Source organism: Poecilia mexicana, unplaced genomic scaffold (genome assembly GCF_051168715.1).
Source record: "Poecilia mexicana isolate PSO_F unplaced genomic scaffold, ASM5116871v1 scaffold_20, whole genome shotgun sequence".
NCBI classification, from domain to species: domain Eukaryota; kingdom Metazoa; phylum Chordata; class Actinopteri; order Cyprinodontiformes; family Poeciliidae; genus Poecilia; species Poecilia mexicana.
Genome location: NW_028263389.1, coordinates 5,224,707 through 5,244,573, shown reverse-complemented (window position 1 = coordinate 5,244,573; position 19,867 = coordinate 5,224,707). Strand labels below are relative to the sequence as shown.

Here is a 19,867-nt window from a genome sequence, read left to right as displayed (position 1 = left end):
CTGGCATTTGCAAATGTACACAGGGACAAAAAAAATCTGCATTTCAGAAGAGATTTTCTTTTGGTATGTTTAAACTAACATTTAAGTGTTTGGAAGAACTTGGAGGAAAAAAAGGGCAATGGCTTCCTAACTGTGATGTTTGACAGCATCATGTTTTGTGGGTGTTTTTGCTGCAGCGGGAAATTAGATTTGCATCACGAGGAAAGAACATTAAGTGGAAATATTGAAGAAACACCTCAGGCCAGGAGGTGAAAGTTTGGACACAAATGGATCTCCCAAGTGGGTAGTGACCCTAAACATGCAGCCAAATTAGTGACAAAGTGGCTTAAGGTCAACAAAGTCAGTGTTCAGGAGTGGCCACCACAAAGATCTCCTTCTCATAGAAAATTTGTGTGCAAAGCTGAAAGGATGTGGGCGGGCAAAGCGGCCTACAAACCTGACTCGGTTATATCACTTCTTCCAGGAGGAAGGGGCCAATGTGAGAAGTTTGAGGAAGGATATTCAAAACATTCGGCCCAAGTCATGCAGTTTAAAAGGCCGTTTCACCACTGATACTTGCAAACAGTTAAAAGAAATCTTGTTTTTCTGGCATTTAGCAAATAGAAATAATGTTCTCAATCCTAACTGACCTGTAAAACAGGATAAATTTGATCAGATTTACCTTCTGAGAGTGAGAAGAAAAAGATGTGTTATGTATATGGAAATATCTGGTTTCAAGCAGGCGTAAATCTGAACAATGACCTAGTTTCGCATTTTGATAAATAAACTGGAAAGCAAAAGAGATGAGTCATTGTATCGAGAAAATTCTCCATATTCGAGCAGGAACTTTAATCTAAATGGTCAGAAGCTCGGGATGAAATAACATCATTTATCAACTTATTCAAAGGCACAATAGTTGGGCATTGAGTTTCAGCTGAATGGCAGCAGTGATAAAGATCGTCATCGTGCACATCTCCCATGTTACAAGGAGCAGATCTGGTGCGAGATAAACTCGCAAGTTATTTATTCAGCCAGACTGCAACGCTGTCCCACCCGGATCATCTTGACTTGGACTCCATCTTGGAAAAAAGCCCAGATCTGAGGAGCCACTTCCTCCCAGGCCTTTCCCATCGTCCTCAGTCTCTCCAGCTCCTCAAACGTTGTGTTTGCCTGCAGCGGAGGAGAAAGTGAGAAGCTGAACATCCCCTAAAGAAAATATAGAGAGATGCATTCAGGTTGCAGGAAACACTGGTAGGAGCGAATAACACCCAAACCCAATCCAAACTTGGACTCAAAGCTTGGACGCTTAAAAAAACACACACGCATGCACGCAGTCACACATACACCCTAAGCTCCCGCTACATACCATTCCCACATCAAACTGTGCAAAAACAAGCTTTGCAAAGACAACACGCGCATTCTCCCACAAAGAATTCCCACCCGCTTTTACAGATAACCTGCGACGAAGGCCTTTTCGGTGCCAGATCGTCAAATATTTACTGCACGCTTATCGTTCAGAACCCCGCATGTGTACAGTGCTTTGTGTAGGAGCGCACCCAAGGTCGGCTACTCCAGCATTCAGTCATGTGCAGTGGGGGGGATAAAAGCACTCAAGAGTACACCCAATTAAACGCCTTCCTCTTGTGTGTGTCTGATTTCGGGTGACAAAGGGGACAATGGAGCCGGGGGGTGACAATGGAGGCCGCTGGTGACGACTGGCTGAATGCATTCAGCCGGCCCAGTGAATCCCAGTCAGGTTCCCACAACCGGGAGCTTCCTCATTCCATGAGACACTTCAAAACAGCAGGCGACAGAGGAGGAGAGGGCGGACGGGGAGGCTCCTGAAAGCCGATTTTGTAAAAAAAAAAAATCGAGTAGGAGCTAAGATGTGGCGTGTTCTGACGATGGAGGAATATTTGAAGTTTGAGGATATATTCAGCCTTTAATTGTATGTCCTAAAAATCCGACAGACATGGCTCGGGTACAGCAGGATGTAGATAAGACCAATGTAGCTCAATATTCTGCGAGAGCAACCACGTATGACGACAGCATGGTCCTAAAACACAAAGTTCTTGACCAGCATTTCCTTGAAACACTCTGATGCATGACAACAAAGAGCCGCCAAAGTCTTTGTTTCCCCCTCCTGTAAAGTAATGGATTAACCCAGTGGTTGTCACATTCTTAGTGCAATTAAGATTCCAGCTGAGGCAAGAGGAAAACAAAGAGGTCTATAAAGGGCTGGGTAGGAACAAACATGAGGGTGTGTGACCCTTTCTACACACTCTCACGTCTTTAAGGAAAAGCCACGGCGGCGTAAGGCACATCTAGAAAAGCGGCAGCGCCAACGGACTGGGCAGCAGTCAACACCGCCGATCGGTTTGTGTTCTTCCATTGCAACCAAGCCAACCATGACTGCCTGTACCCACCTCCCACCCAGAGACTTAACGGCTTTGACAAACACTTATCTATATCTAGATACAAAGGCCTGGACACGCCATGGGGGAAGCTGATCACTTTTTCTGGGGTGGAAACGCATTGTTCACCGCATCAGAGGAGCCAGCGCTGAAGAGAAACACAGATAGGGACGTCACCGAGATGTCTGGGTGGCCATATTCATTTATCTTTCTAGGTGTCGTGTTTGAGTGTCTTTGATGTTTCTGGTTGCTCCTGTGCATTTCTAGTTGTATGTTTTCAATCGATCTAAACAAATCAACTCTCAATCAGATTTCCTCAACCATAAAAGCTTTCCCCCCAAAAGATTTTTCCCATTTATTTCGGTACGGCCACAAACTTGAACATATTTTATTAGGATTATATGACACACCAATGCAATATACAGCACAATAAAATATTTTGCATTTAGCCAAAATAGAACCAATATATGATGAAGAGTCAATATAGATCCTTCTTTTGGTGTATTTCTCTAGCAGTTTTGAACATCTGGACACTCAACCTCAGTCAGATTGGATGGGCCGAGTCTGTAAGGAAAATATTCCCAGTCCTGCCGAGTACAGAGTACAGACTCGAATTTGAGTCTGTACTTTGATTAAGCCATTCTAGAGTCTGCACATGTTTGGATCTAACTTATTCCCCTGTGGCTCTGAGTCTATGTTTAATCTTGCCAACATCTGCTCCAGTATTTATGTTTCATATGAAGCTCCAGTAAAATATATGCAAGTCTACGGTTGTAGCTTCATAAAACGTAAAATAAAGGGAATTTAAATTACACCGTAACGTAAATTATCAATACTTAAATATTACAACTAATAGAGAAAGATTAAAATCATAAAAATAACTGTATATACCCAAATAATTTTAATATATAAAGAAAAATACTAACAATGATATATTAAAAATCAACATAACAGCCATTTGCTTACATTTCTTATGATTTGCTTGACAGCTGGTGAGTCTGGAGCGTAGAGGATCCGACCCATCAGCATTGGCTTCACAGAGTTCCACACAATCCATGTGGCAGGACTGGACTCCAGTTCCTTCATCAAGTCATTGCAGAAAGGAGCTGAGACAAATAGTTATCAGTCAGCTGATGTAACAGAGGAAGTCAGTTTATTATTAAATTACCAAAACACACAGATTATGACAACAGGCATCATGAAACAGAAAAGGATTTCTCAAACTACAAATGAAAACATTGGAGTCACCTACAATCCAGGAGTAACAGTTTATAAAGCCAGAAATTTATTTCCTTTTTTTCACCTGCATTAGTAAACCACCAGCTTTAACCAGATAGTTTTTATTTCAAGCAACCTGCATGCCACAAACAGCGATGGTTCTTAAGAATCTTAAGTCCTTTTTGCTGCTGAAATAGACATAACTAGAGGGAGATCTGAACCTTAAAGGGGAGGTTTTGTGTATTTCCAAGCCACACAGCACCAGTTTACAGCACAATCAAGTAACTATATGACTAAAAACAAATTTGACTTTGTAATTTAACACCTTGAAATTGGGCCTCTGTCTCTTTAAGAAACTCCAGCTCTTTCTGACACTCCACCTTCAGGAAATCATTCCAACATGGCTCCTCTATTAACCCTTTAAAACCATTTACCAGCATTGCACTGAGAAACAGCTCGTCTAATGAGCTCAGCGGAAGGTGCAGCTCCACCAGGTGTTTGCTAATTGCTGCTGGCTAGTCTGAAGGAGCTGAGTTGGTGAGTTGTGGGAGTTGGAAACTCTGTGAGGCGGAAGCTTGGAAACTGCAAGTTTCTGAGGAGGAGCTTCATCTCAAAGCGGGGCTAGGTCCCCCCAGGTGTTTTGCACAGCTGAATGGTTTCCATGGAGATAAAAGGATTCCTCAAACATGCATGAAAGTAATGACATTATAATATGGCATAATGCTAAAAAAAAAAAGTTTGATTTTACATAAGACTGCCCCTTTAAAGCATAATATCTAATCTAGATTTAATCAAAGTTTTTTTTCATTTTTGCCATAAGTTGCCATGGTGTTAGTAACGCTGTTTTAGGATCAGATCTTCCTCTGTGTGGCTTCATGAGTTTGCCCCTCAGCTCCAGCAGTAACACCTGTGGTTTGATCTGCTGTGTTTTGTAAAACAAGTGCTGAACTCACTGGTGCTGTTGTCATAGGTGTAGTCACCCTTGGCCCAGCCGCTGCTGATTCCCAGGAAGGCTTTGTAGTTGTTGTCTTCGTACCAGTTAAAAGAGGCAACCCTGGAGAAAGCCCCCTCTGTGTAGCCGCACACCAGGCTGGAGGCAGCAGCCATCACCTCCCTGAAGGACAGATTCTTCTGGAACAGAGGCGTTACGACCTGGATGAACTCCCTGGAGCTGCTCCTGTGGAACAGCTGGGAAGACAGATCCAGGGTTGATTTCAAAAGCTGGGCTTGTAGTTGAAAGGAAATGCAGGATGTGCATTTGAAGTTGAATTTAACAAAAAGAAAATACTGTGCTGCTAAAAACTTACTTTCTCTCTTGCAGGATGCTTCGATTTACACAGTTAAATGCTTCGGATCATCAAATTCTAATGATGATGTGTTGCTTTTAGAGATCGCTTAGTCTACTTCGTGTCGACAGGCAGGTTTTGTTTAAGCAGTTTTTTCGCTGCAAGGTAAGACCGGAAACAGATCTAGATGCAGCTTGTGAAGTTTAAGTAATAAAAGAAGGTTGGTAGCAGTTGATTTGTGATTTAACGAGAGCGAGGAAATTATATGTCCACATAGAATCAGACTGATATGACTGCTTTTGTTTGACAAAAGGGAAATCCCCGTTTGAAAACGCCATTTTTGTATTTATTTTGGGTGATATTTGATGATTCAATGCATCTAAATGTGTGAAAAAAAACTCTTGAAAAGTAATATTTCAAGGCTCTCTACTTGCTAGGTTTTAGGATCTTCCTCATCTGATTTACAGGAAGTGACATGTTTACATGTTCCACCTCGAGCGTACACGGTCTGCAGAGACAACTATCTCGCCAGCAGGATGTCGCACTGTCAACAGCAATGAATGTGGATTTGGAAACATCAACATAAAAAATTAGCTTAGTCCTTAATATAACACTTTAGTGACAAAAATATAGTGAAATTGAAAGAAATCATCAGCTGTCACCCTTCATCAACTTTTCCTAGACTGGAGGCTTTTCTCCCCCCACAGTATTGTCCTACAATAATGAGCTATCTTTCTTTTTCAGGCTAAACAGGCTTGCTCTGTATTTAGATTTCCTAACACGCACCAGAAAATACCCCCCACCTACCATCTGTTTGCGTAAAAACTCAGGCAGAGTCAGGCAAAAGGGAAGCAACTGTTTCCTGCCAACTAAAAATAGGAAACCGTGAACTTTTGAATGGGGAGCTACTGGTTTGCTCCGCGGGCCGGTTCTTACATCTCGCAGTCTGTCCGAAGCGGTGGAGACAATACGGACCCAGAAGTGAATGTCAATGCCATCAGAGTAATTATCCAGGACACGAGGGAGCTGAGGAGAAATGGATATGAGAGTTAAATAGTGTATGATTGTTAATTTTTATTTGCAGGGAAAGTCCAAAAAATGGTAGGAATGTTGCTGTTGAATTTGATGAGATCTGAAGGGATTTCAAAACCAAAAATGAAAAAAACAAAGTCAAAATATAAATTAAATTGCATTTTTGAAAAAACATACAGGCAAGGCACGATTATTTATTTCTCCACAAAATCTTCTACTCTTCTGAAACAATAGCAGATGGTGGAAAGAGGATGAATTTGTGCCAGATTTTTCTCTTTTTCCCCAGTACAACATTGAAAACGATGCAACCTTTTCAAGTTTTTCGATATCATTAGACCAAAAAAAAGAAAATGAGTGAAAGTTTCTCAAACATTTCTCATAAAACACAGAGCAAAAAAACCTCTTGAGATTAAAAAAAAAAAAAAAAAAACATCTGGAAAACTGACATGATCCTTTGCCTGCCCCTGGTTTCCCATGTCTTTACTTGAGTACTGTTTGGGTTTTCCAAAGCAGCTTCCAGAAGAGCGCACAAGACAATAGAAGAAAGGTTCAGGATGTTGCACGAAGCCAAGACACAAGAGCTGCCATCGGAAACATCCTTCCTCTTTTCTGTCTTTGTGAACAATTGGGAGACATCAGCTTCAAGTCACACTTGTCAGTCGCTGCAGCTGTACTGGATTGAACCCAGTAGCTGCCCAACAAGTTTTGTTGCTAAGAACGTTCGTAGCATTTTCTCGCTACTGCAAAGTCAGAGAGAGACACTAAACACTAAATACCATTTGGAACGGTTCCACTGGACAGTGCCTAGGTAAGGATGAGGCAGACAGCAGAATCTGTTGTTGTCTGTCTCATTGTCAGTCTTGTTTACTCTTCACTAAACATTGTCTATATGCTAAGCTATAAGTAGACAGAGGGATCTTTGACTGTTTGTCATTGACACAATTGGTTTACCAGTTGGTAATTGGTTTACCATATCACAATTGGATATGTTGGATTATTGTCCTTAGAACAACAGAGTGACAACCATTGCCAGTCTACTGGTAGAGGTGCCCTTAAGCTCTTTCAAGAAAAGGCTCATTCCTGGCCTCCTAAGAAATTGGTTGCCATGTTGATTACATTTAGCGGTTGTTATGGAGACTAGGCAACCCTAAAGGCTCCCACATGCTTCATCCCAAGCCGAACAGTCAGCGCGATGTCACATGGTTCTGAACTGTTCGTTGTTCGGCGTAGACCACCTGGGGGTGATCCCTGTGGAGAACGATGTTGCAAATTCCGTTTTTACTCATTTGACAGTCTTTGCAGTTATTTAGTGAAGAGCCCGTACAAATGTACATAATTCCTTGCCATCTCAGAAAAGACGTTTCTCAAATAGTATTCATGTCTCTGGCAGACACAGAAACGGCTAGTTGAAGCGGAGCAGCTTAAGTAAAATATCAAAGTTGCAGTCCGAGCGAATTTAGGCAAAAAAAATTTTGACCAATCACGCAACACTTTGCACAGAGCTCCAGACGAAAGAGTTCAACCCGGACCTGATGTTGAGTTCGGCAGGCGGGCGCTTCCCTGGGAACGATATCAAGGAATTTTCGACACGTGTCTACATCAACGAGAGCCGATTTCAGCACTTCCAATGAAGTTTGTGGAGGTAATACAACCATTTTCTGGTACTGTGTTATCATGTGAAACGTTTTCAAGTGCCTTGTTGCTAAAATATACAACACAAATATACTTGACTTGACTTGAGCCTCGAGACACAACTCTTCACTGCTGTTCCATAACAGAAAGCTTTGGGCAAACTTGGGTCCTTTCAGTGGCTCGTTTGTCACAATACGAGTTTTTTTAAAAGCATGTTGATAGTTTAGAAAAGTTCCTCTAAATCAACACGCATCTGCCTTACTGATGTATCATTTGTCAGACTTTTTTAATACCCTGCACACACTCCTGAATAAACACCATCCGTTGCGCTGAGCTAATAATAGGACTGAGACCAAGTCCGTCTGCTCTCCTGCTAATACAGGTTGTTGGCATTTATCCGTGGTTATTTAAGCTCAAGTGCTTTCCTCATTTAGTGCTCAATTAATTTTTGGAAGTTTCTATTTTTGTTTATCTTGAAGCTAAATGGTAATCCACTGAAAAAAAGTGAGTGTGGTCATGAGACATTAGGACCAGGATTGTGTTGAGTTAATACGCGTAAAAACAGCAGGTTTTTGGACTTTCTCCAGTCGTGCTTCCCTGCTCACATTTTTCTTCAGTATGACAGCTGAACAATGCTGTGTTTACTTGCACTGTATTTTCCTGAAAAACATCTGCTCCACCCTGTGAGTCATGGTGCTTGTAAAACAAATACAAACTGATGTTTATCCACTTTATTACTGTCTTTAAACATATGTGTCACCTGAGAGTACTTTCTGTCCTTATTAATGTTGCAGTGGGATGTGTTGACGAGCCCAAACTGCTGATGTGGAAGAAAAGGAAATTAAATGATTTTTAAAAAAATAAGGTAATGATAGGCTTTTGATGACTCAAGATTTGTTTGATGTTAAAGGTTATCTACTGACAGAAGGTTTTGCCAAAGTCATCTTTTACAACAATTACTGTAAAACTTTTTATGATTGTTTATAACTTTTACTTTTTTAAAGCTCCAGTACGTAATTTCTCATTAAATTTGTATGGGTTTTTTTTTTCACATTTGTTAAAACTAGCATGACAATCTGCACAAAGGAAGCTCCTCTGTCTTCTCCTGGTTGTCCTATTGCCAACTGCAAAAATACACCGCTCCCAGTCAGAAACAACCAACCAATACAAAATGCATGATGGGGAAATTTTCAGATTATCATTTAAAACAAAAATATGTGTAAACATGTCTGTTGGAGGTATTTATTCTTTTATATTTTGGTAAAATGTGTTCCTAGTTTATAGTCTTGGGTTATTTACAAGGTTTATTCATAGGTCAACAATTGCTTAATTTGCTATTGTTTGTGTTTTATTTGCTTTTGTAACTATGGAGCCATTTCCTATAAGTATAGGGACTGGTGGAGGACCAGCATGCACTGTGATTGGGCCTTTATTTGTTCATTTTTACCAGGGCGGGAGAAACAGTAACAAACAGAAATCTGCATCTGTATTTATTGCTTGTTAAACTGGATAAATAAACCATAAAATGCAACTTTAAGGTTTTTATACATTTGATTTCTTCTGCTTGTGTACAAAATGTCACCACAGTGCAGCAGTGGCTGATTGATTCTTAATGAAGGATGCTTGGTTTGACAAACAATAGACTCGCCACTACAATGCCAGATCCTTTTCCTTCTAGTTCACAGTTCACATACTCTGTGTTCTGGTCATTCAATAATTAGCCAGCCAGACTAAACTATGAATTAAACATTAACTGTGACTTTATTATAGATTTATCAATACCACAGGCTGAAAAACCGATAAGCAGAGCTGATTTGTTCCTCATCATAAAGTTTTTTTCTAAAATATTAGACTAACTTCTTGTTTGTAATGTAGTGCTATTTTATTCAGTGTAGGACTTATTGCTTAAGCTTTACAGAAAGGAACATACAGAAATAATGTAAATATTCTCTCTGTTAAAGAGCAGGAAAAAAGCTTTAATTAAGAAGATGAACTACCAATACTACTAATGCATAGGAATCCAAAAATGAAGATAGAGAACTTCGATCAACAGTTCAAATCACCAAACTCAAAAGAAAACCATCATGGAGTTGATAAAGCAGACCAAACATCTGGAAGATTCTGACCTCAATCCAAATGAAATCTTATTTAAATATTGCTAAAAAGCTAATGATGTGTCATTAGCTGACCAATTTACATGAACTTTTTATGGCAAGAGACGTAGTCAAATATGCTGCGAGAACCAACCCAGAAGCTTGTTGATGGTTAAAATAAGTTTGTAGTCAAAGTGCCTCTTGTGGATGTGTTTAATATATCTTTGGCCCCCGTGCAATAAATTGAAACCAGCACCACAAGTTTCTGTTTTAAAGAGGCAGTATTATGTGTTTTCCAGCCACATTGAGTCATTATGTAGCACAATCAAGTAACTATGTTACCTTCTCTAAAAATGTTATGTATATCAAATATGACTTAAAAGAAATGTTACTTTGTAATGTAACGTCTTGAAATTGGGCCTCTGTCTCTTTAAGAAACACATGCTCTTTTTGACACTTCGCCTTCAGGAAGTCATCACAACATGGCTCCTCTATTGACCCTTTAACAACATTTTTACTGGCGTTGCTCTGAGAAGCAACTTGTATAATGAGCTCAGCAGATGCTCAGTTTTACCAGGTGTTTGCTAATTGCTGCTGGCTAGTCTGAAGGAGGGGGGTGAGTGAGGGAGAGCTGCTCTGTCAGGCCCCTTTTAAAAAAAAAAAAAACGTTGCATCTTTATTATCCACCCTAAACAAAAATATAATTAACATGGCAAAAACTGACTTCAGCGAGATTTGCAAACCAAGAACTATGTTTTCTTAATATACAGTTGTGGTCAAAAGTTTACATACACTTGTAAAAAAACATAATGTTATGGCTGTCTTGAGTTTTCAATAAGTTCTACAACTCTTATTTTTCTGTGATAGAGTGATCGGAACACATACATGTTTGTCACAAAAAACAGTCATAAAATTTGGTTCTTTCATAAATTTATTATGGGTCTGCTGAAAATGTCACCAAATCTGCTGGGTCAAAAATATAGATACAGCAACATTAGTATTTGGTTACATGTCCCTTGGCCATTTTCACGGCAACTAGGCGCTTTTGGTAGCCATCCACAAGCTCCTGGCAAGCTTCAGGTCGAATGTTTGACCACTCTTCTTGACAGAATTGGTGCAGTTCAGCTAAATGTGATGGTTTTCTTGCATGAACCTGTTTCTTTAGCACTGTCCACATGTTCTCAATGGGGTTTAAGTCAGGACTTTGGGAAGGCCATTCTAAAACCTTAATTCTAGCCTGGTTTAGCCATTCCTTTACCACTTTTGATGTGTGTTTTGGGTCATTGTCTTGTTGGAACACCCAACTGCGCCCAAGACCCAACCTTCGGGCTGATGGTTTTAAGTTTTCCTGCAGAATTTGGAGGTAATCCTCCTTCTTCATTATCCCATTTACTTTCTGCAAAGAACCAGTTCCACTGGCAGCAAAACATCCCCAGAGCATAATACTACCACCACCATGCTTGACAGTAGGCATGGTGTTCCTGGGATTAAAGGCCTCACCTTTTCTCCTCCAAACATATTGCTGGGTGTTGTGGCCAAACAGCTCAATTTTTGTTTCGTCTGACCAGAGAACTTTCCTCCAGAAGGTTTTATCTTTGTCCATGTGATCAGCAGCAAACTTCAGCCGAGTCTTAAGGTGCCTTTTCTGGAGCAAGGGCTTCTTTCTTGCACGGCAGCCTCTCAGTCCATGGCGATGTAAAACACGCTTGACTGTGGAGACTGACACCTGTGTTCCATCAGCTTCCAAATCCTTGCAGACCTGCTTCTTGGTGATTCTTGGTTGACTCTTGACCATCCTGACCAATCTCCTCTCGGCAGCATGTGATAGCTTGCGTTTTCTTCCTGATCGTGGCAGTGACACAACTGTTCCATGCACTTTATACTTGCGTATAATTGTCTGCACAGTTGCTCTTGGGACCTGTAGCTGCTTTGAAATGGCTCCAAGTGACCTCCCTGACTTGTTCAAGTCAATAATTCGCTTTTTCAGATCCACACTGAGTTCCTTTGACTTTCCCATTGTAGCTTTTGTAGCTGAGTCTAATCACTGGGTCAAATGAGCCCTATTTAAATGGGCTCATGAGAAGTCAACAGCTGTAGTCAATCAGAATCACTTACAAGAAGTGAAGAGGCCATGACATGAAGCTAATTTGATTGACACAACTCGCTACATCACCAAAATTGACAAATTTTGTTGCTGTATCTATATTTTTGACCCAGCAGATTTGGTGACATTTTCAGCAGACCCATAATAAATTTATGAAAGAACCAAATTTTATGACTGTTTTTTGTGACAAACATGTATGTGTTCCGATCACTCTATCACAGAATAATAAGAGTTGTAGAACTTATTGAAAACTCAAGACAGCCATAACATTATGTTTTTTTACAAGTGTATGTAAACTTTTGACCACAACTGTATAAGTGAATAAAACACTGACCAGTCGGAAGAGTTTGAAAAAATCCACGTTGGCATAAAATCTGTCCTCGATGATCTGCAGCCTTTGCGGGGTCAGGATGCACATGGCGTTCCGAACGGAATAGAGTCCTCTATGGCTCTGGAAAATCAGGAATCGCTCCAGGTGGCTGAGGCTGCAGGCGATGTCTTTCAAATGCAAGTCTGGCACCCCGAAGGCAAACTGAAACAGGAGGTCGTAGCATTTAAACACGAGATTTAAAGGTCACCTTTACAATACTTTAGCACAAACACTGTTTACGCGTCAAAAACACTGGAGGGATTCACTGGCTGAATTCAGGCAAGGAAAGGTTTTGTGTTTGGGCCTTGGAACTACAGTATGTGAGTTGAATAATTTACATGCTGCAATCCACGTAGGTCTTGTTGCATTATTGTTTACAACTGAACATAAACGGTAACATTCAAGGCTGGCATGCCGTTTTGAGCTGCTGCCAGGAATTTGCGGGTGTTGAGCAAGAGGGAAAAACAAAGGAAGGAACATAGGAAGAGTTTTTTCTTCCCCTTCTTGTTAATTTATTTGGAATTTTAGTAAATACGCGTCACACTACTTTATTTTTAAATCAACTCCAAGAAATGCAATGCTTTAGATCTCTAGCAAGAAACCAAAACTCACAGTACCTCTGGGTCTTCTTTTCTTCAGTTATGCTTCCTTATGTTTTTTTCCATTAGACACTGCTTTTCTTTTTGCTCTTACCAGAAGTTCCCTTTATTGGTTTTGCTGCATAATAGACTTTAATGACTTTTCCCCACTTATGTGTGTTACTTTAATTTTAAATTAGCAACAAAAATGTAATGTTTTTAATCTAAATGGAGAATTTTTATGTTACTCTTGAATATGAAGTAATTTTTGAGGTATGGCATTGGATAAAAATCCTACATTTTGACTGCAAATATAACACAATGTATAAGTATCCCAGTTGTATTAAAATTATTTATTATATTGACTTTGATACGTTGAGTAAAGTAAACATATAGATACACGCTAAACTTATGACAATAAGTCAATTCAACAATACTTTATTAATCCCAAGTAGGATGTTAAATGTAGATCATGCAGTCCAAGTTTCATCAAAAGAGTCATAAATGCTGATGACTGTGGGCAGGTAGGACAACCAGTAGCAGTCTGCAATACAGCAAATCTGAAGAAGCTTCTGACTGAAGACTCCGCTGTATAACAGTCTCATAAAGCAGATGCTCATATTTTTAACTTCATCAAGAATCCTTCTTTTCTCAACCATTTACTAATTAAAGGGGCAGTATTATGTTTTCCAGACACATAGTGCCATTTTATAGCATAACTACAGTTGTTATAAAAATGCTACATATCAAATATGGCCTGCCATTAAATGTACATTTTCCAAAGTGCCAAACTGCTCTGGACCTCTGCCACCCAACATTATCAATGTTTCCTTCCATTTTCTTGGCTGAACATGTTCATTTTGAACTTTATTTATATCACACACTGCTCATTGTTTTTGGGTGTAAAGTCTCAGGATTTACATTCTGAGTTAGAGGCTGCAGTGAGTATTCCTGGCTTTGTGTGTGAGTGTTTCTGAACGTGTGTACCTGTTCAGGCCTGATTTGGGCATTGACTAGATGATACACCACAGACTCTGTCAGGGGAATGTCTCTCAGCAGGAACGACGTCAAGGTCTCGTCGTCCTTTAGGATCGCCTCCACCTTCACTCCGCGACCTGCGGCAAATAACGTAAGCGGTTTGTGTGGGTCCACGCACCACTGGCCTCAACGGATAACGGCGCCTCCTCGCGCTGGAATAACCGGTCCGGGCGGAGAAATCCTTAAGTCCTAGCGGCACATACCGCGGACAAGTCGCGACAAGTGAGTTTCAGTGGAGCAATCAATGCGCTGAGCGCTTCCCGCATGTTCCGACTCTACACACTGTAACAATGTTTCCATCGGCCTGCCTGCGCTTGAACGGAGTTTACTCTGTCGGGCAGAGTGCAGTTTTGGTCTCGATCCAGTTCTGCCCGTTTTGTTCTGAGTGATCTCACTCATGTTCCATCCACTGGAAACAACATACGACATAAAAACAAGTGGGAACACGAATACAGGGAACTTAACTGATTCCGTAAAACAAGCGGAGCGGCACGATGCACCGCGGGGCCTTCAGAGTGAAATGTTTACATCTGACAAAACCGCAGACTCTATATGTTTGTGTAATACAAGCAGTCGTGAATTAATGTCGCTCATTTTGTAACTTTATTCATGAGAATTTCATTCTCTTTCTCTGAGCTCATGAGAACTTCACAGGAATGTGAATTACATCAATCCACTCCCACTACGGAGGCTCATTTTTTCCCAGTGGAACAAAGAGATTGGATACAGTATCACAGAAAAGTACTCATACTCCATCAACCCTTACGTTTTTTTATTTTATTTTTTTGTCAAACTAAACTCACAAACTTTATTGTATGTTAGTACAGACCAAAAATAATTCAAAAATAAAAATAAAGTAGTCCATGATCAAGAAAATCTCAGGGATGTCGAGTCTTGCTGGCAAACAAAAATCTGAATTGGGGTGTATGTTTTTGTATTCAGCCTCCTTTTCTGCTACTACTGTAAATATCGTGCATGTTACAAATCTGGTCTTTATGGAAGAGTGGTGAGTTTTTTAAGCATCTGGAAGTTAAAGGTAAATCTTTTAGCCTGACTTGTTTAAACAACACCATCAGTCAGCACCATGTAAAATGTCGGGTGGATTAAATAAAAAAACTATCAAGTTCAACTTATGGTGAACCATAACTCCCAAAGCATGAAGCTGCTGCTGTTGAGGTGGGAGAGAAGAATGTAAACGCAGCTGCACTCATTGATCTGTTTTTATATTTTGTCATGTCACAAACAGAAACATCAACGTATCTTATGGCAACTTTGTGTGAAACAGCAACATTGTGAACTGGAAGCAAAAACAATGCATGTTTTTTTCATCAATATAATCTGCAAACATGCTGCATGCATTTGTATTCTACCCCATTTACTCTCATACCCCTAAACAAAACCCATGACAATCGATTACCTTTTGACATCACCTATTTATTAAATTGCCCAACTGTTAACAACTTTTAGGGCAAAGAGAAAGTTATGCTTGGTGGTGGCAGCATAATGGTGTGTGGGAACTTGGTCAAAGGTAATGAAAGGATTAAAGACTGCTCAAGACTTTTAAAATGTTTAGATCAAAGAAATTTAATGAGCACCACATTGATGGTCTTTAATTTTGGGTGATCAGCAATCTGCCGATATTTACATGTGAAGCCTGAGAAGCGAAGTATAAAATCTGCTTCCAGACGATTTCAGACCCAAAAAAATGCTAAAAACAAAAAAGTTGAAGGAGTATGAATACTTTGCAAGGCACCGTCTGACTGAGCAATAGATGGAAGAAATGCATCGGCAATCTCACTAAGAAACAAGAAAGCGGACGGTTGACGTGGCCAGACATCGCAAAGTAAGCAGCTTAGAGTTCGGACCCGCCTTAAGCCCGCGTGATATAATGGTGTTAAAGCATCCAGACACAATGATGGGAAAGCATGTGAGATCTAACTAACCTCAGATGCACTTTCAGATGAGATGACAGTTTTGAAACAGGATTTTTTCATAAATCCCATTAGATTAACTCATTTATGAATGTCTTTAAGCCGACATGAACTGCAAGTTCTGCCAGAAGCTAAATGTAACCAGAGAGTAAACTGCGTTAATACTCACGTAAACTCCGGATTAAAACCTAAGGGAAAGCTTTTTTTTCTTCTTTTCTGCAGCGGTAACACCAGCTCCAATAAAACAGCTCAGAGTAAAGGACTTTGCAGGAAGTCGACGAAGGCCTGGAGCACTGACCTGAGACCTTTTCGGGATGAGTGCGCAGCATGTCCATAAAGTTGCTCATGGCGTTCAGTTCCCTCCAGAGGCGACCCACCTGCAGAAACTCGGGGTCGCTGAAAAGAAGCTCCTCTGCATCCGAGTAGAACCGGGCCAGACTACGGAGAATCATCAGGAACAGCTCAAACACACCCTGTCTTCATTAGCATCACACAGCATATGAAGATAGTCTACTCCACGCATGGATGTGTAAAGAAAATTTTCACGTTTTTTTCTTTTGCAAATAAAACTTAGAAAATTAAGATTTGCTGTTGTGATACCCCTAAATGAAATCCAGTGTGTAAACTGCAGCTGTTCTGAGAGGGTCTCAGAAGTTCGTTAGAGATCTGATTAATTATGTAATATTATATAAAGAGTCAACACTAATGAAGAGTAATATGTAAATGAAAACACTGTAATTTTTCGGCTAATGTCAATCCAAAAACATTACTCTTACGTGTGTGTGTGAAACCCCGTTATCAAACACCGACTGTTACACAGTGTGTTATACATGTCAATACTGTAATTACAAAGTTCAAAACACGTGATCTGATGTTACATTGTTACATCATTTCCACCATGAAACAAGGTGGTGGCAGCAGGATGCTGTGAGGATTCTCTTTCAGCAAGGGAAAGGGGAAGCCGGTCGGATCTACAACAGACATCAAAGCACATCCATGTTGGAATGGCCTAGTCAAAGCTTACATGGAGTTGTTGTAGTTGGACACCAGACCCGGAGATTCGCCACGGGTGGGATACTGAAAGCAGGGGTTGTTAGCGTTGCAGACGATTCCCTGGATCCATGGCAGAATGCCGGCTGAGGGCATGGCCTTGTTAGGGAAGTGGCCTGAAGAACAAAACATTACATTTCTAAATAGTTATGCAACATTTATTTAAAAAAAAACAACAAAAAAACCCCCAGGAATGCCTGCATGACAGCGGTAGCAGCTTTTTCCTCCTTATTTAGCTGTCGGCTCACATTCATGCTGACGGTAGAGCGGGTTCACTCTCCTCAGCCACACCAGTCCCATGAACAGCATCACAGGCCACATGATCTCCACGAAGAACCGTATCTGATTCAAAGGAACATTTACAGTTTATGTTAACGATTCTTTTCGGAGCATTCCTATGGTATTAAATATGAACCTGTTTTTTTTGTTAATAAAGAAGGCCTGGCACAAAAGACCAGTAATCCTCCAGCGCCTGTTCAGACCCAGCAGGGTGTGGCAGCCCTTAAAGCATTCAACACTTGAGCAGATGTAGCAGGAAGGTATTTAATTTGTTGAAAATAACAATTGGGCAACCGTTTCTGGAAGCAGTAACAGCTTAATGGAGTCCAACTTCCACCATGTTTAATAATTGCCCCACGCTGCTGGTCTTAAAGCGGGCGGATAAAGCGCAGATGAGAAGGGGTTACCCTCTGCCGCCTGCGGATGGTCCAGTTCTTCCACAGCAGGAGCCTGACCTGACCTCCTGACCCCATGGTGGCTCCTGTTCACCGCCCCAACCCCACGGGGGTCGGCTCTGGCCCGGCAGACCTGTACGCAACCAGTCCAGAATGATCCACTGTGTTGGGAAGAGCCGTCCTTCATGTAATCGGCCCGTTGAGCTGCAGGAAGCTCCACGTCAAAGCCAGCAATGGCTCATAAAGACGGTTAATGAGCTCAACACACTTCATAGTCAGAATAACAGCCACAGAGGTGTCCATATTACAAATATGCTGCAATCTGTCTTAATTAGAAAGCAAAGTGATCTTGCTCTTTCCTACTACATTTACAAAACAATTAGAGTGTCAGTATGCGTCACTTTGTTCTTTTTGGATTGGGCTGTAGCTACTATACCACAGCGTGTTTACAGTAAATACAACATTACACTGACGTGCCTCTTACCTCAGACGAACACCTCAGCTGTGGGTGGATGCACAGGAAATAAAAAATAAAACATTAGAGCCCATGTTCTCTCAACTGTTCCCTGTGGTTGCAAACGCAGCTCGTTTTCAGACCTCGTGAATACGTAAGAGGATTGAATTTAATCTACTTTCTGAGCACCGGGAGAGACGGCTAACGCCCCTCTGCCACCGGCAGAGCCCTTCATGTCCTTAACCAACGGAGGCTTCGTTAGGTACTGTAATTACAGGCATGGTTATAGATTTATTGAGGGGCGTGTGTGATAAAATCTCATCACAATTCAATCCAATCACGTTTAGAGTTATTCGAAACTCAACAGGTTATTTCAATAGTTTAATTCAGACAACGAAACTACGATATTATAAACATTTATTCCTCACAGTATGACTAGATATTTATATTTAATGGCAGCTAATGAAAATCCAGAAGCCTGTGGCTCTGCACTAAGGTGGTTCAAGATGTTTTGATAGTGGCCTTTGGGTCATCTGTATTGTGGGGTCTGGTGTCTCTCATCTTCCTCTAGAAAAAAGGTCAATAGATTCAGTTGGATGTCCGACACAGCACCAATAATACCAGGGTCAACGAACTGACTTTTGTTGTCTTTGGCATCCTGTTGGGAAAATGAAATCAGCATCTTCATCAAGCTTGTTAGCAGAAATTAGCTTGAAGTGATCCAGAATTTGCAGGTAATGAGAGCACTTACGTTGCCCCAAATCATCTCTTGACTGTGGTAACTTCACACTGAACTTAAGCAATGTACTGTGCCCAAACTCAATTTATATTGCAATGCAAAATGTACTTTCTTCTGACCAATGAGAAACAGTTCATTCTTTTTTTTTTCCTTCAGCCTGGGTAAGCCTGCTTGGATTAACACAAGGAATGACACAGATGTAGCCTGTTTTCAACATACATCTTTGTATGTGGAAGTGTCTCCTGCTGCTGTCTACATGTGAACCTGCCTAAAATCTTGAATAAACCTTTAAAATCCTCTGAACTTCCATTTCCATTAACACGATAACCCTCCGTGAAAAGACAGTTAATCCCAACCTTTAGTGGCGAGTGTTAGTAACTCTCTACAGGACAAATTTCAAATAAGTAGTTATCCATACCTGTAAATATATATATTTTTAAATTCTCTCCCTCCACTAATTTAGTTTAGGCCTAAAGATAAATCCAACCCCTCCCGCCAGACTAACTTTAATTATAGACCGAAACCTGAAATAAAACAGACATATTATTTAAGATTTAAATTAACCAGTGTAACTTCTTCCATTTTCAGATTTAGTGTCAACATCTTGCGGCTCCATTGTGTTGCTTGTTGTGACAGCAAATTGATGAGGGGTTGATTGGAGCAGAGCAAGGCAGCACATGCGCATTGTGAACAGTCCAATGAACTTACCTTACTTCATTTCTGCCCTCAACAGAGTAAAAAGCCAACTCTGTAATACTATAAGTAGATTAACACAACTTCACGTCGTGCATTCTTCTTCGTTTTTATCTGTACGTATTGGAGCCTTCCTTAATTAACGCGCGTGCCACAGAAGCCCGGGTCCGACTCGACGCGAATTTCGGGTTCGGCTCTTGCCAAGCAAACAAACAAACAAAAAAACACTACGACCTGGCTCGGTTGCGAAGGAAGTCCCCTGGACCCACACTTCCCCTTAGTGAGCCATCCGCGTGGGATCTCATTGTCCGCGCGCGCGCGCTTTCCACCCCCGCGTGCGTTTTCCGATTTTTTTTTCTCGTGGTTTCGGTAAATGGCACCCCGATCACACCCTAGCTGAGCGTTTCAGGTGGGAGTGTAGGTTTATAGTTGGTCTTGCGTAACATTTGAATTTTCTCACTAACTATAAAACATGTTATGATTAAATGACAAAACTTGTAACTTAGAAGTGTTACTAATATGTTTCAACCCATGCTAGTTGCCCGCTTACATCAGCAGACGGTGAAATGACTGAATGTTTAA

The 19,867-nt window shown here is 40.8% G+C and overlaps 1 protein-coding gene across 1 annotated transcript in view; it reads right to left on the bottom strand.

Annotated features, from left to right (window-relative positions):
- abca4a (ATP binding cassette subfamily A member 4a) overlaps positions 1–19,745 on the bottom strand; it is a 43,346-nt gene extending 23,601 nt beyond the window's left edge. Inside the window, exons 1-11 of the mRNA XM_014981404.2 lie at positions 17,884–19,745; positions 17,412–17,532; positions 16,974–17,067; positions 16,700–16,841; positions 15,974–16,113; positions 13,694–13,821; positions 12,093–12,290; positions 5,834–5,923; positions 4,565–4,799; positions 3,360–3,499; positions 1,033–1,149 (exon numbers count right to left, since the gene is read on the bottom strand). Of these exons, the coding sequence (XP_014836890.2) occupies positions 1,033–1,149; positions 3,360–3,499; positions 4,565–4,799; positions 5,834–5,923; positions 12,093–12,290; positions 13,694–13,821; positions 15,974–16,113; positions 16,700–16,841; positions 16,974–17,067; positions 17,412–17,477 (1,350 nt within the window). The 5' untranslated portion in view covers positions 17,478–17,532; positions 17,884–19,745. The remainder of the gene's footprint in view (positions 1–1,032; positions 1,150–3,359; positions 3,500–4,564; positions 4,800–5,833; positions 5,924–12,092; positions 12,291–13,693; positions 13,822–15,973; positions 16,114–16,699; positions 16,842–16,973; positions 17,068–17,411; positions 17,533–17,883) is intronic.
- Positions 19,746–19,867: the final 122 nt, after the last annotated feature.